We start from the raw sequence: 16,666 nt of genomic DNA, 5'->3' as shown, positions 1-16,666 counted from the left end.
GTTCCAAGAGTCCATCAGATATGTACAAGTGTGGCACTGCAGTGTGGAGTAGTGGTTAGGGGCTCTGGACTCTTGACCGGAGGGTTGTGGGTTCAATCCCAGGTGGGGGACACTGCTGCTGTACCCTTGAGCAACGTACTTTACCTAGATTGCTCCAGTAAAAATCCAACTGCATAAATGGGTAATTGTATGTAAAAATAATGTGATATCTTGTAACAGTTGTAAGTCGCCCTGGATAAGGGTGTCTGCTAAGAAATAAATGATAATAAATATTGTATCTTTTTGCTTTAACAATGTCAGGGCTGCTAAGTGCTGAATATACTGCTTAGAACCATAATAAAATGTGCATTGATCAGTTTCTATCAGTCCTGTTCAGTTGGTAGCAGTATGTGTGAATGACACATGCCAGAGGCCCATCGGTTCACAGAGTGTGTCGTATCTTGCAGGATCGGATATGACAGGTTCTACTGTAGTTGCTTATTACACATTTCAAAGGGAAGTCAGATATATGGATTTTCTGCACCGCTCCAGATAAAATACAGACAGCGTGAAGATATTAGCATATTAGTAAGTGGCTGAAGCGCATTAGTAGCCTTCGTTGTCGTATCGTGTGGTATAACAAATGATTAATACAGTAACATAGGATGGTCATGACTGAGTATTATGCTATCGTGTGGTATAAAGTGCCACTATGAGTACTGGTAATGTCACAAACTGACAGAGCCATTCTTCATCAGCACACCACTGCCCCTGATACTGTGAGCACAAGGCAGTAGACTTAGAGAACAGTGCAGCACATTATTTTAACATTTATTAATAAATAAGCATGTCATTTTTAGCCACAGGCTCTTCCAAAAATAGCTGCACAAACATAAAGGCCCCCTTCCTCCTATTATTCAGGACCTCCAGCTGACCGGCAGCAGTGTGAATAGTTTAACTGAGGCCATTGGCTGTGTTCCCTCAACTGGCCCTTTCATTCAAAAACATCTTTATGTTTCCATTTTTAATCGTCTGTTTTTTCTCTCTATCTGCCAGGCTGCAACATTTTTTTCTCATTGGGTTTTAGTGATGCTGTGCAGAAAATCATACTTCACCTTTAAGATTCTTTGTTGTGATTGTAACACTTGACCACTAGTTGACGCTGTTGGCTTTTTCTTATGAAAATCTTATGAATATGACTTTGACAAGCATGTAAGTTTCCTGGTGTATCTTGCATGCCTTCGGGCTGCTGTTGAAAAGCCAGTGGAACGGCTCAGACTCACCAGATGAAGTCTCGGCAGTGTGAGCAGTAGGTGGGCTGCCGCAGGTAGGTGGCCATGAACTTGTGGCCGTTGACCTGGTGCACACGACGCCGCACTGCCCCCTGCCGTTTCCGGGGCCGCATGCGCTCCCGGAACACCCGCTCCTCATTCTCCTTGGAGGCGGCGGCTGTGAAGAGAGGAGGAGCAGGGGGCGTTAGATCAGAGTGCAACTAACACATCCGCTAGACAGCCCAGGCAAACTTCAGACAACACTGGAAAATGACTACCAGTACTTGTTTCAGTGTGTGGAGGGTGGGTGTTATAGTGTGTGGAGGGTGGTGTCACAGTGTGTGGAGGGTGGGTGTTACAGTGTGTGGAGGGTGGTGTTACAGTGTATATCATGGGTGGTTCCGGGGGGCGGGGGGGGGTATTCCGGATGTTTCGTATCGGGTATCCCCCCTTCCATACAGTCTGGACCCCCCTCCCCCTTCATGAAAGTCTGGATCTGCCCCTTTATATACATATTCATCTAACCGGCCACCAGGTGGCTGTATGGGACTAGCTCTGGACGTGATCTGACGTCTCACACACCTTTCATTGTCACAGTCTTGCTCTTATTCCATTTTAAGGGTTTCTGAACAGCAAGATGCGGCATGCTTATTTTTGGATGGTATTTATAGTGGATTGGCTGTAAGCAATGTCTCCTGCTCACTGTCAAGTAAGCCACATTCCGAAACAAAGGATCTGAAGCAAATCGTCTTAAAAGGAATTAGGTCAGGACACCTGGATCAAAACACCAGTGATCTTTTCTATTAATAAGAAAAAAAACAGCAATGAAGGAACATGCTGAAATAAACAAACAAACAAAAAAAAACCCCACAAAACCTTCAAAATCGATATCCCATGTTTAATCCAATTAAAGGAATACAGGAACTGAGGAGGGCCACCGTGATCCTAATGACACAGGTATCCTTTTGAATGTTCATTCTAATCCTTTAAAAGGGTGTTCGTATGATTCACCACTAGATGGCAGTGGACCCATGTTTGCTTGTCTGCTGCACCAGAGCATCAGAATTCTGACGTTCACCTGACTGAGGTGGGAGTTACTACAGTACGTGTGTGCTTCCATTAGCCACCACCCTCAACCTGTCTACATAGCATTTCTCATTCCAGCTTCTTGTACTGCTGATCTCTCACGCTAGGTAAAGTAGGCATTATAATGATTTTGCAACTGCAATTGCTACCCTGACAGACAGACAGACAAACAAAATGTTCCATCTGTAAACTGGAAAGACCTTTGCATACTGTAGAGATTCTCTCTGACCCTGTCTGTCTGTCTGAGTGCTACATTTTAATGTTATTCTTTTGTTTGTTTTGTATAGAAGATCAACTTTAAAACTGATGATAACAAACAATTGTGGATATTAAATATACATGTATTATTATTATTATTATTATTATTATTATTATTATTATTATTATTATTATTATTATTATTATTATTACTATTATTATTATGTATTGACTGGTATATGTTATTACCAGTTGAACTCAGTAGTTTGCAAACTGATACTGCATGTTCATAAAACAGAAGTGTCTTGTTTTTGGAAGTCTTATTATCCATATTCCCGGCACAGACAGGATTTAACAACTGGATACAGGAATACAGATGAAAGGCAACAAAGATCTTGTGCTTCAGGAGTTAATGAATATATATACTCTGAATCAGCCTTCAGTCTGATAACACAGCCACATTAGATGGAAGATGTAGTACATGTTTGGCTTGGGCTCTTCAATTCACAATTCGTGACACTCCAACACCGTGCCGGGGCTCAAACCTAGCTCTGTGTACAGTTTAACGAGCTACGCTTCTAATGCAGGCAACAGCAGTCATCTATTACAAGGGCCAATAGAAAAGGAGTGGGATTGGTCTGCCGTAGTAAATGTGTCTTTATTATCACCCTGAGCTCAGTGGAGAGCAGCCTCCAATGTGTACGTGTGTGAGGGTCAGTGTGTGCACAGTGGAACCGATCCCAATCTGCTTATCTCAGCCTGGCGGTCCCCAGGAAACGACACAATTTGCTCTTGTCTGCTGCCTGTTGAGTGGCTGTGCTATGGGAGAGTCTGAACCAGCGGCAGATCTCATTGAGTCCAGGCTGGAGTCTGGGAGCGCCGTCGCTATGGTTTCTAATGGTAGGCTCAGGAGATGGTAATCTATCACTGAGCAGACAGGCCGCGATTTCAGAAGAGGAGGGGAAGGAGGAGACCGCCCCTTTTATTTCACAGCTTTTCTGTTTAACCTTCACTGAACCACTTCAATCAGAGGTGAAGCCAGGAATAGAGTGATACAACATTAACAGAGTCACAAATACAGAGCCCCAAGGAGAATGCAGCTCTTAGGAAAGGAACATTAACAGCAGCAGGCTGGGCGATAATGGCATTGCCAGACATTTTTGGCTGAAAACAATCAGTTATCATTGTGTTTTTACTTCTATTAATTGCCACTTTCTCCTCAGTTAGCCGTTCTTCCTCTGTCACACAACCTATTTTTAAAAATTCTAAAAATAAATCCACTGCTCTCTTGCTCCCACAATGGAGGGGAGAAAGAAGTAAATCCGAGAAAAAATCAAGGCACAAAAAAACGTGTCTGATGCCATCACGATAACTTATTACTGTTCCAATGCCAAGCTGAAGCAGAAACATTCAGTTGCATAGCCGCTGATTAAACACAAACCTCTGTTTAACATTTGAACATTTCAGCAGTTTTGTCAGTTTTCTGTCCCTCTGGTTAAGTCATCATTTTTATATTATATTTTACAACGAGCAGCGCTGCAGTTGCGAGAGGCATCATATTGCAGATTCTTCTAATGTGAGAGTCAGAGGCACATGGCACTGAGAGGTTAATAAAACCACATGCCAAGGAAATGGTTTATTTATATTACCCGCTTTGTGGAAAAAGAATCAGCAATATATACGTTTCCTTCCAATGGAAAAAAGCTGCAAGTCAAGCAACCATGTACCTAGCACTAACGCACTAGAATTGCAACTGGAAGGAATTGATGATTCTAAATCACAAGGGGCTGTATATCACCTAGATTCTTCTATTACTGTATTGACCTCTTTACCTGTTTAATATCCTGCTGTGTATGTTCAGTATGATTATCTATTGTTGTTTCTGCTTAGATGAAAATCGCTTATGCTTACTAACTATTCCAAGGGCTCCTAAAGGCAGATTTTCTAAGGTGAGGTGGGCAAATAGCATTGCACTGTGCACTGGAGCCCATAGGTGAAGCATGGTGCACTGAAACCCGTGCAGCACTGAGTTAGAGACCCGAGGCCTGACACTGATACTGTAGCTGTACCTAACTGAGCACCACAGATTTAAAGCGCAAACAGAAACGCAACAGTATATCTCTCTCATGTGTGTTTAAATAAAACCATTCCATTCCGTTCAGTGTGTTTCAATGAAAGTATTCGACTCAGGTCAGTATGTTTCACGTATGGCATTTGGCATTTTGCAGAAACTGTGCGGGTGTTTTTTTGTTTGTTTTTAGTAAAATGACTGTTGAAGACACACAGTTTCTGTGCTTGGGTTATCAGTAGGGCGTCTAATTTTCGGGTTTTACCCGATTTAGCCCGATCTCCCCCTGAATGCTTTTTTCTGCATTTGGGTTAAACCCAAAAACTCCCGATAGGCACACACTGTATATGAATAAACGCACAGGCAGTTTTCTGTGATTCAAATGCAACAGAGCAGAACTGGCGCCGATGATGGTAAGCTGATTTGCCTATTAAATGTGGCTTCTTAGTGTAATATATATATATATATATATATATATATATATATATTAGATTATCAAAATTACAGCAATATAGCTTTAAGGTTTTTGCTTTTTTTGCACATTCTTCCCAGTTATTTGTTTTATGAGTGTGTGTTTAAGCCAAGAGCATTTAGATGTAACAGTCGATCATTTCTCTTTGTAAAACAGCATGGAGTAAAGTTGTTTAGTTTTCCCTTAAGTTCTGTGTGCAATTATACTTGCAACTCCACTACAAAATGAAAAAAAAAATTGATTGGAACAGAGAAATGACTTCATATACAGTATGTGTGTGTGTGAGAGAGAGAGCAAGAAAGAGAGAGAGATGGAGAGAGAGAGACTTTTAAAGATCCTTTATTAATCGTTTCAATTAAGACAGAAAAAGGCAAAACACAATCAGATTAACATATTTTAAACAAATAAAAGGATCATAAAAAAAAACAATACATAATAAAAAAACATAAATCTAAACACAGTGTTTTCTTTCTGTAAAACCAGATTAATAACAAATGAATAAAAACACTGTAAAACAAGACTAGAAATTAAACTGGAGTTCCCCCTCCTCATTCACAGCACACAAGGTGTCTCCCACACACCACCTCTCCTGGAAGCTCTCCAGATTACTGACCAGTTTAAAATACTCAAACTCTACTCTGATCTGGCTGACCACAAGCACCCTAAACTGACCCACCACACTGGTCAACCCAGAACCAGAGAGCCGGTTTTTCCTTGTCTTTAAAATAGCCAATTTTGCCTGTCCAAATAAAAAATTAATTAGAACACACCTGTTTTTCATTTTAAAACTATACATAACCCCAAAAATAAAAAGCTCCTTACTAAAAACAACCCCTAAAACGTTCAGGATTCCCTGCAGTAAATTAAAAAGTGGCCGCAGCCTCTCGCACTCACTATAAGCATGATAAATGGTTTCCTCTGCTGAACAGAAAGCACACTGCTCACTAATACTGGGGTCCACTCTGTGCAGAAACCTGCCCGTGGACACAATTCTGTGGAGAATCCTCCACTGCAGGTCCCCAACTCTCTTAGTGAGGGGCGGCTTGTACAGCACCCTCCACACCGGCCTGCACCCCTCCTCTACACATAAGTGAACTCTCCACTTGGAATCTACCAGACCCCTTAGCCTATTGTACTCCATGGCTTTAACACACAATTTATATATAATTTTACTATTCATTGCATGAAAAACAATTTCCTCTACACTGCGCAAAGTGAGTAATGTCCCTCCATTCTCTCCACCCCCCTCTCCTCCCTCTCCTACTGCTGGTGACACAATCATCCCAGGGAATAAGGAACACTGTCTCTGCTCTGTGCCTCTGGACAGCTCCTCCCTCAGGACCTCCCTGAGCCGTGGGGAGAGGCAGCCCCTCAGCTCAACCATCAGTCTCTCTGCGAGGCTCTCGGAGTGCCAGCCCAGCTGTGCAGCTAGCTGGGAGGCAGTTAACCAGCAGGAGAGTAACTAAAATCACTTTAGTTACTGGAGTCACCAGGGGAGAAACCTGAACAAATTCACCTTTCACTGTGAAGCCTTCCTCTACCAGCCTGTTCACCAGCGTCACCTCCACTAAAAATATCACCAGCGCTTTATTCATTCTTGACGCTGACCTAATATTTTCAAAACCCACCACCTCTCCTACTGCCAGCAGGCACTCCTCCACCGACACCCCGGGGTCAGGCAGGCACCGTACCCCGTGTCGGCAAGTGAGAGCCCCCGACCCTCCAGAATGAGATCCCATAACGGGATCTCCACACACACACCAGTAACCTATAAACAAACAAACAAACAAACAAACAAACACACCACAAATAAATATATATATATATATATATATATATATATATATATATATATATATATATATATATATATATATATATATAAAGTAAATAAATAAATAAATATTTTTAAATTTCCCAGTCCTAACGCACCGGCGTGCCTCCTCTCCGCAAGCTCCTCCCACAAACCCACAATGCTCCGAGAGAGAGAGAGAGAGAGAGAGAGAGAGAGAGGGGAGAGAGATAGATGTCTTCAAAAGTTTGCATACGCAAACCTGTGGAAATATACATACGACAGGGATTTAAACTGTTGACAACTTTGTGGTCAAGACTTTGTGCTTAAGCATTTGTTTATTTCTTTCTAAATAAAACCCGATTTCTACCCGAATATTTACTCTTTCTTGATTATATATAAAAAAATCCACCTGATTTTTTCATTAAATATTCCTACCAAATTTTTAAAAAAGCATTCACCTGAATTTGGAAAAAAAAAATCACCCGAAAATCAGACACCCTAGTGTGGCAAAGTGCCCCGCCCCTGTGTGCATTTGTGTGTTCTGTGTATGTATGTTGCGTGTGTAAATGTTGGTGTATAGATTGGTACACGGGATATAAACGGGTCTGTGTTTCACGTGTGTTTAAAGTGTAGATTTGTATTTAGGCACGAGGAGAGCACAAATCACTTCACGTGCTGGTTAAATGTAATATGTGAGCACGGGGTTGCACAGAATTAATTCACGTGCTGGGATTCAAGTGAATAATTAATTAGTAATTGAATCCCAGCACAATAGTATATATAGACGCACATTTCTTGCACTCAGGTTTAGGTGTTCGGTGAGTGGAGAACGAGTGTGGAGAAGGAGAAATTAAATAATAAGAAAGAACGTAAATATAAAAGTGAATAACTGTCTCACTCACCGTGTTTCGTTTGTCTGTCTGTTTACTGTGTAGTCCGTTTTGTTTGTCTTTTTATTTTGGCGTGTAGTGCCGTGTCCAGTGTTTTTGTCTGTTCCAACCTTTTATTTTCTGTTCTGTTTATTAAATGCTGAACGCGATCACGCGTTCAGCCTCACCAAAACCCCATCTCTCTGTCGTTTGTGTTCCTGTTTCTGGTCTGACGCCACCCACTCCGGCCGTCTTTGTGACACGTGGTGTCATCGTGGGATAGCCGCGCCTCCAAGCGTCAGACCAGGAGGGGTCTGGATTAAAAAAAAAAAAAAAAAAAAAAAAAAGTCAATGGCAGAAGACGCCGTCAAACTGCGGGACTGGTTCCTAGAAAATGCTGGGCTGGAGGCCCAGTCTCTGCCCATAGTCGTCCGGGCCCTGTGGATGATGGACAGTGAGAGATGGGAGGCATATCAGGAGGAACACACCCCAAACACCTTGGAGGAAGGTGTGGAGTTTGTCCTCAGCTACCTGGAGGCAACCATAAATGGAACAGCAGCCCAGGTAGCAGGACCACCAGCAGAGGAGTACCTGCTGTCCCCATCTCCACCAGCAGAGGGTGAGTACCTGCTGTCCCCATCTCCACCAGCAGAGGGTGAATGCCTGCTGGTTTTGCCTTCACAGCCCAAGCGGGAGGCAGAGACGGATAAAGAGGTGAAGGACAGGGAGGAGGAGTGCCGCCTAAGGGCTAGGCATCCACGGCGATGTAACAAGCCATCGCCGGGGTGCCTCCTCTGCGACCAGGATCACCTGTTCGCCCACTGTCCCTTCCGCAGCTATGGGGAGGAGCCTGAGCGTCCACAGCCCAAATGGGAGGAGCCTGAGCGTCCACAGCCCAAATGGGAGGAGCCTGAACGTCCTACGTCTGAGTGGGAGGAGCCCGAACGTCCTACGCCTGAGTGGGAGGAGCCCGAACGTCCTACGCCTGAGTGGGAGGAGCCCGAACGTCCTACGCCTGAGTGGGAGGAGCCCGAACGTCCTACGCCTGAGTGGGGGGAGCCCGAACGTCCACAGCCCAACAGGGAGGAGTCGGGGCGTCCACAGCCCAACAGGGAGGAGTCGGGGCGTCCACAGCCCAACAGGGAGGAGTCGGGGCGTCCACAGCCCAACAGGGAGGAGTCGGGGCGTCCACAGCCCAACAGGGAGGAGTTGGGGCGTCCACAGCCCAACAGGGAGGAGTCGGGGCGTCCACAGCCCAAAGGGAGGCAAGTCGGGGCTTCCACAGCCCTGGGACCCAAGCCACCAGCAGAGGGAAAATGCCTGCTGGTTCAGCCCCAAGAGCCAGAAGGGGAGGAGTTACAGGCTCAACCCCCTGAAAATTTTTTGGGGGGAGAAGGGCAGGATGCTGGTGTCCCCCAGCAGCCTCTCGCTATGCTGCTGAAGGCAGCACGGTGTGCACATGCCCAGCCGCCACCACCACCGCCAGGAGCAGAGGAGCAGGAGCTGCCTCTGCCTCCGCCACCTCCACCGGCAGGAGCAGAGCAGCAGGAGCTGCCTCTGCCTCCGCCATGTCCACCAGCAGAGGGTGAATGCCTGCTGGGTCCCTGTCCACCAGCAGAGGGTAAATGCCTGCTGGTATCACTTCCCCCACCAGCAGAGGATGAATGCCTGCTGGTATCACTTCCCCCACCAGCAGAGGATGAATGCCTGCTGGTATCACTTCCCCCACCAGCAGAGGATGAATACCTGCTGGTATCACTTCCCCCACCAGCAGAGGATGAATGCCTGCTGGTATCACTTTCTCCACCACCTCCAGGAGCAGAGGAGCAGGAGCTGCCTCTGCCTCCACCACCTCCAGGAGCAGAGGAGCAGGAGCTGCCTCTGCCTCCACCACCTCCAGGAGCAGAGGAGCAGGAGCTGCCTCTGCCTCCACCACCTCCAGGAGCAGAGGAGCAGGAGCTGCCTCTGCCTCCGCCACCACCACCGCAAGGAGCAGAGGAGCAGGAGCTGCCTTTGCCTCCGCCACCACCACCGGAAGGAGCAGAGGAGCAGGAGCTGCCTCTGCCTCCACCACCGCCAGAAGCAGAACAGCAGGAGCTGTCTCTGCTTCCCGTACTTCCACCACGGGGAGTACGGTGGCCGGAGCCCCAGAAAGGGGAGCTGTCGGCCACAAAGAAGGGGGAGGAGGTCTGGAGACCACCAACCCCAGCAGCAGTTTCGCTGCCGGAGATCGTGGGGGAGGTCAGGAGACCTGCTCCCACTGCAGCAGTTTCGCTGCCGGAGATCGTGGGGGAGGTCCGGAGACCTGCTCCCACTGCAGCTTCTTCGCTGCCGGCAGTACTGTGGTCGGAGCCCCACCAAAGGGAGCTACCGGCTACAAAGAAGGGGGACGAGGTCTGGAGACCACTTTCCCCAGCAGCAGTTTCGCTGCAGGAGTTCTTGTGGCCGGAGCCCCACAGGAGGGAGCTGCCGGCTACGAAGAAGGGGGAGGTCGGGGGACCACCTGCCCCCGCAGCTTTTTCGCTGCAGGACGGGACCAACAGGCTGTCAGCCGTGCCACTACCGGCAGGGGTGCTGACAGCATGGCCAGCCATGGGCCCACTGAAGCCTCCCTTCCCAGCTCGAGACTTTGTCCTGGACTGCTGGATTTTTAAGGGGGGAGGTGGCCGTTGAGGCCATGTGTGCTGCGCACAAGGGGGGGTATATGTGGCAAAGTGCCCCGCCCCTGTGTGCATTTGTGTGTTCTGTGTATGTATGTTGCGTGTGTAAATGTTGGTGTATAGATTGGTACACGGGATATAAACGGGTCTGTGTTTCACGTGTGTTTAAAGTGTAGATTTGTATTTAGGCACGAGGAGAGCACAAATCACTTCACGTGCTGGTTAAATGTAATATGTGAGCACGGGGTTGCACAGAATTAATTCACGTGCTGGGATTCAAGTGAATAATTAATTAGTAATTGAATCCCAGCACAATAGTATATATAGACGCACATTTCTTGCACTCAGGTTTAGGTGTTCGGTGAGTGGAGAACGAGTGTGGAGAAGGAGAAATTAAATAATAAGAAAGAACGTAAATATAAAAGTGAATAACTGTCTCACTCACCGTGTTTCGTTTGTCTGTCTGTTTACTGTGTAGTCCGTTTTGTTTGTCTTTTTATTTTGGCGTGTAGTGCCGTGTCCAGTGTTTTTGTCTGTTCCAACCTTTTATTTTCTGTTCTGTTTATTAAATGCTGAACGCGATCACGCGTTCAGCCTCACCAAAACCCCATCTCTCTGTCGTTTGTGTTCCTGTTTCTGGTCTGACGCCACCCACTCCGGCCGTCTTTGTGACACGTGGTGTCATCGTGGGATAGCCGCGCCTCCAAGCGTCAGACCAGGAGGGGTCTGGATTAAAAAAAAAAAAAAAAAAAAAAAAAAGTCAATGGCAGAAGACGCCGTCAAACTGCGGGACTGGTTCCTAGAAAATGCTGGGCTGGAGGCCCAGTCTCTGCCCATAGTCGTCCGGGCCCTGTGGATGATGGACAGTGAGAGATGGGAGGCATATCAGGAGGAACACACCCCAAACACCTTGGAGGAAGGTGTGGAGTTTGTCCTCAGCTACCTGGAGGCAACCATAAATGGAACAGCAGCCCAGGTAGCAGGACCACCAGCAGAGGAGTACCTGCTGTCCCCATCTCCACCAGCAGAGGGTGAGTACCTGCTGTCCCCATCTCCACCAGCAGAGGGTGAATGCCTGCTGGTTTTGCCTTCACAGCCCAAGCGGGAGGCAGAGACGGATAAAGAGGTGAAGGACAGGGAGGAGGAGTGCCGCCTAAGGGCTAGGCATCCACGGCGATGTAACAAGCCATCGCCGGGGTGCCTCCTCTGCGACCAGGATCACCTGTTCGCCCACTGTCCCTTCCGCAGCTATGGGGAGGAGCCTGAGCGTCCACAGCCCAAATGGGAGGAGCCTGAGCGTCCACAGCCCAAATGGGAGGAGCCTGAACGTCCTACGTCTGAGTGGGAGGAGCCCGAACGTCCTACGCCTGAGTGGGAGGAGCCCGAACGTCCTACGCCTGAGTGGGAGGAGCCCGAACGTCCTACGCCTGAGTGGGAGGAGCCCGAACGTCCTACGCCTGAGTGGGGGGAGCCCGAACGTCCACAGCCCAACAGGGAGGAGTCGGGGCGTCCACAGCCCAACAGGGAGGAGTCGGGGCGTCCACAGCCCAACAGGGAGGAGTCGGGGCGTCCACAGCCCAACAGGGAGGAGTCGGGGCGTCCACAGCCCAACAGGGAGGAGTTGGGGCGTCCACAGCCCAACAGGGAGGAGTCGGGGCGTCCACAGCCCAAAGGGAGGCAAGTCGGGGCTTCCACAGCCCTGGGACCCAAGCCACCAGCAGAGGGAAAATGCCTGCTGGTTCAGCCCCAAGAGCCAGAAGGGGAGGAGTTACAGGCTCAACCCCCTGAAAATTTTTTGGGGGGAGAAGGGCAGGATGCTGGTGTCCCCCAGCAGCCTCTCGCTATGCTGCTGAAGGCAGCACGGTGTGCACATGCCCAGCCGCCACCACCACCGCCAGGAGCAGAGGAGCAGGAGCTGCCTCTGCCTCCGCCACCTCCACCGGCAGGAGCAGAGCAGCAGGAGCTGCCTCTGCCTCCGCCATGTCCACCAGCAGAGGGTGAATGCCTGCTGGGTCCCTGTCCACCAGCAGAGGGTAAATGCCTGCTGGTATCACTTCCCCCACCAGCAGAGGATGAATGCCTGCTGGTATCACTTCCCCCACCAGCAGAGGATGAATGCCTGCTGGTATCACTTCCCCCACCAGCAGAGGATGAATACCTGCTGGTATCACTTCCCCCACCAGCAGAGGATGAATGCCTGCTGGTATCACTTTCTCCACCACCTCCAGGAGCAGAGGAGCAGGAGCTGCCTCTGCCTCCACCACCTCCAGGAGCAGAGGAGCAGGAGCTGCCTCTGCCTCCACCACCTCCAGGAGCAGAGGAGCAGGAGCTGCCTCTGCCTCCACCACCTCCAGGAGCAGAGGAGCAGGAGCTGCCTCTGCCTCCGCCACCACCACCGCAAGGAGCAGAGGAGCAGGAGCTGCCTTTGCCTCCGCCACCACCACCGGAAGGAGCAGAGGAGCAGGAGCTGCCTCTGCCTCCACCACCGCCAGAAGCAGAACAGCAGGAGCTGTCTCTGCTTCCCGTACTTCCACCACGGGGAGTACGGTGGCCGGAGCCCCAGAAAGGGGAGCTGTCGGCCACAAAGAAGGGGGAGGAGGTCTGGAGACCACCAACCCCAGCAGCAGTTTCGCTGCCGGAGATCGTGGGGGAGGTCAGGAGACCTGCTCCCACTGCAGCAGTTTCGCTGCCGGAGATCGTGGGGGAGGTCCGGAGACCTGCTCCCACTGCAGCTTCTTCGCTGCCGGCAGTACTGTGGTCGGAGCCCCACCAAAGGGAGCTACCGGCTACAAAGAAGGGGGACGAGGTCTGGAGACCACTTTCCCCAGCAGCAGTTTCGCTGCAGGAGTTCTTGTGGCCGGAGCCCCACAGGAGGGAGCTGCCGGCTACGAAGAAGGGGGAGGTCGGGGGACCACCTGCCCCCGCAGCTTTTTCGCTGCAGGACGGGACCAACAGGCTGTCAGCCGTGCCACTACCGGCAGGGGTGCTGACAGCATGGCCAGCCATGGGCCCACTGAAGCCTCCCTTCCCAGCTCGAGACTTTGTCCTGGACTGCTGGATTTTTAAGGGGGGAGGTGGCCGTTGAGGCCATGTGTGCTGCGCACAAGGGGGGGTATATGTGGCAAAGTGCCCCGCCCCTGTGTGCATTTGTGTGTTCTGTGTATGTATGTTGCGTGTGTAAATGTTGGTGTATAGATTGGTACACGGGATATAAACGGGTCTGTGTTTCACGTGTGTTTAAAGTGTAGATTTGTATTTAGGCACGAGGAGAGCACAAATCACTTCACGTGCTGGTTAAATGTAATATGTGAGCACGGGGTTGCACAGAATTAATTCACGTGCTGGGATTCAAGTGAATAATTAATTAGTAATTGAATCCCAGCACAATAGTATATATAGACGCACATTTCTTGCACTCAGGTTTAGGTGTTCGGTGAGTGGAGAACGAGTGTGGAGAAGGAGAAATTAAATAATAAGAAAGAACGTAAATATAAAAGTGAATAACTGTCTCACTCACCGTGTTTCGTTTGTCTGTCTGTTTACTGTGTAGTCCGTTTTGTTTGTCTTTTTATTTTGGCGTGTAGTGCCGTGTCCAGTGTTTTTGTCTGTTCCAACCTTTTATTTTCTGTTCTGTTTATTAAATGCTGAACGCGATCACGCGTTCAGCCTCACCAAAACCCCATCTCTCTGTCGTTTGTGTTCCTGTTTCTGGTCTGACGCCACCCACTCCGGCCGTCTTTGTGACACGTGGTGTCATCGTGGGATAGCCGCGCCTCCAAGCGTCAGACCAGGAGGGGTCTGGATTAAAAAAAAAAAAAAAAAAAAAAAAAAGTCAATGGCAGAAGACGCCGTCAAACTGCGGGACTGGTTCCTAGAAAATGCTGGGCTGGAGGCCCAGTCTCTGCCCATAGTCGTCCGGGCCCTGTGGATGATGGACAGTGAGAGATGGGAGGCATATCAGGAGGAACACACCCCAAACACCTTGGAGGAAGGTGTGGAGTTTGTCCTCAGCTACCTGGAGGCAACCATAAATGGAACAGCAGCCCAGGTAGCAGGACCACCAGCAGAGGAGTACCTGCTGTCCCCATCTCCACCAGCAGAGGGTGAGTACCTGCTGTCCCCATCTCCACCAGCAGAGGGTGAATGCCTGCTGGTTTTGCCTTCACAGCCCAAGCGGGAGGCAGAGACGGATAAAGAGGTGAAGGACAGGGAGGAGGAGTGCCGCCTAAGGGCTAGGCATCCACGGCGATGTAACAAGCCATCGCCGGGGTGCCTCCTCTGCGACCAGGATCACCTGTTCGCCCACTGTCCCTTCCGCAGCTATGGGGAGGAGCCTGAGCGTCCACAGCCCAAATGGGAGGAGCCTGAGCGTCCACAGCCCAAATGGGAGGAGCCTGAACGTCCTACGTCTGAGTGGGAGGAGCCCGAACGTCCTACGCCTGAGTGGGAGGAGCCCGAACGTCCTACGCCTGAGTGGGAGGAGCCCGAACGTCCTACGCCTGAGTGGGAGGAGCCCGAACGTCCTACGCCTGAGTGGGGGGAGCCCGAACGTCCACAGCCCAACAGGGAGGAGTCGGGGCGTCCACAGCCCAACAGGGAGGAGTCGGGGCGTCCACAGCCCAACAGGGAGGAGTCGGGGCGTCCACAGCCCAACAGGGAGGAGTCGGGGCGTCCACAGCCCAACAGGGAGGAGTTGGGGCGTCCACAGCCCAACAGGGAGGAGTCGGGGCGTCCACAGCCCAAAGGGAGGCAAGTCGGGGCTTCCACAGCCCTGGGACCCAAGCCACCAGCAGAGGGAAAATGCCTGCTGGTTCAGCCCCAAGAGCCAGAAGGGGAGGAGTTACAGGCTCAACCCCCTGAAAATTTTTTGGGGGGAGAAGGGCAGGATGCTGGTGTCCCCCAGCAGCCTCTCGCTATGCTGCTGAAGGCAGCACGGTGTGCACATGCCCAGCCGCCACCACCACCGCCAGGAGCAGAGGAGCAGGAGCTGCCTCTGCCTCCGCCACCTCCACCGGCAGGAGCAGAGCAGCAGGAGCTGCCTCTGCCTCCGCCATGTCCACCAGCAGAGGGTGAATGCCTGCTGGGTCCCTGTCCACCAGCAGAGGGTAAATGCCTGCTGGTATCACTTCCCCCACCAGCAGAGGATGAATGCCTGCTGGTATCACTTCCCCCACCAGCAGAGGATGAATGCCTGCTGGTATCACTTCCCCCACCAGCAGAGGATGAATACCTGCTGGTATCACTTCCCCCACCAGCAGAGGATGAATGCCTGCTGGTATCACTTTCTCCACCACCTCCAGGAGCAGAGGAGCAGGAGCTGCCTCTGCCTCCACCACCTCCAGGAGCAGAGGAGCAGGAGCTGCCTCTGCCTCCACCACCTCCAGGAGCAGAGGAGCAGGAGCTGCCTCTGCCTCCGCCACCACCACCGCAAGGAGCAGAGGAGCAGGAGCTGCCTTTGCCTCCGCCACCACCACCGGAAGGAGCAGAGGAGCAGGAGCTGCCTCTGCCTCCACCACCGCCAGAAGCAGAACAGCAGGAGCTGTCTCTGCTTCCCGTACTTCCACCACGGGGAGTACGGTGGCCGGAGCCCCAGAAAGGGGAGCTGTCGGCCACAAAGAAGGGGGAGGAGGTCTGGAGACCACCAACCCCAGCAGCAGTTTCGCTGCCGGAGATCGTGGGGGAGGTCAGGAGACCTGCTCCCACTGCAGCAGTTTCGCTGCCGGAGATCGTGGGGGAGGTCCGGAGACCTGCTCCCACTGCAGCTTCTTCGCTGCCGGCAGTACTGTGGTCGGAGCCCCACCAAAGGGAGCTACCGGCTACAAAGAAGGGGGACGAGGTCTGGAGACCACTTTCCCCAGCAGCAGTTTCGCTGCAGGAGTTCTTGTGGCCGGAGCCCCACAGGAGGGAGCTGCCGGCTACGAAGAAGGGGGAGGTCGGGGGACCACCTGCCCCCGCAGCTTTTTCGCTGCAGGACGGGACCAACAGGCTGTCAGCCGTGCCACTACCGGCAGGGGTGCTGACAGCATGGCCAGCCATGGGCCCACTGAAGCCTCCCTTCCCAGCTCGAGACTTTGTCCTGGACTGCTGGATTTTTAAGGGGGGAGGTGGCCGTTGAGGCCATGTGTGCTGCGCACAAGGGGGGGTATATGTGGCAAAGTGCCCCGCCCCTGTGTGCATTTGTGTGTTCTGTGTATGTATGTTGCGTGTGTAAATGTTGGTGTATAGATTGGTACACGGGATATAAACGGGTCTGTGTTTCACGTGTGTT

The 16,666-nt window shown here is 50.8% G+C and overlaps 1 protein-coding gene across 1 annotated transcript in view; it reads right to left on the bottom strand.

Annotated features, from left to right (window-relative positions):
* LOC117411020 (protein kinase C epsilon type) overlaps positions 1-16,666 on the bottom strand; it is a 171,778-nt gene that overhangs the window by 67,479 nt on the left and 87,633 nt on the right. The window contains exon 3 of the mRNA XM_059024824.1: positions 1,263-1,428. Coding sequence (XP_058880807.1) covers positions 1,263-1,428 — 166 coding nt within the window. The remainder of the gene's footprint in view (positions 1-1,262; positions 1,429-16,666) is intronic.

This window comes from Acipenser ruthenus, chromosome 6 (assembly GCF_902713425.1).
Source record: "Acipenser ruthenus chromosome 6, fAciRut3.2 maternal haplotype, whole genome shotgun sequence".
Lineage (NCBI taxonomy): Eukaryota > Metazoa > Chordata > Actinopteri > Acipenseriformes > Acipenseridae > Acipenser > Acipenser ruthenus.
The sequence above is the reverse complement of the archived record's forward strand: the minus strand, read 5'-3'. Positions and strand labels throughout refer to the sequence as shown.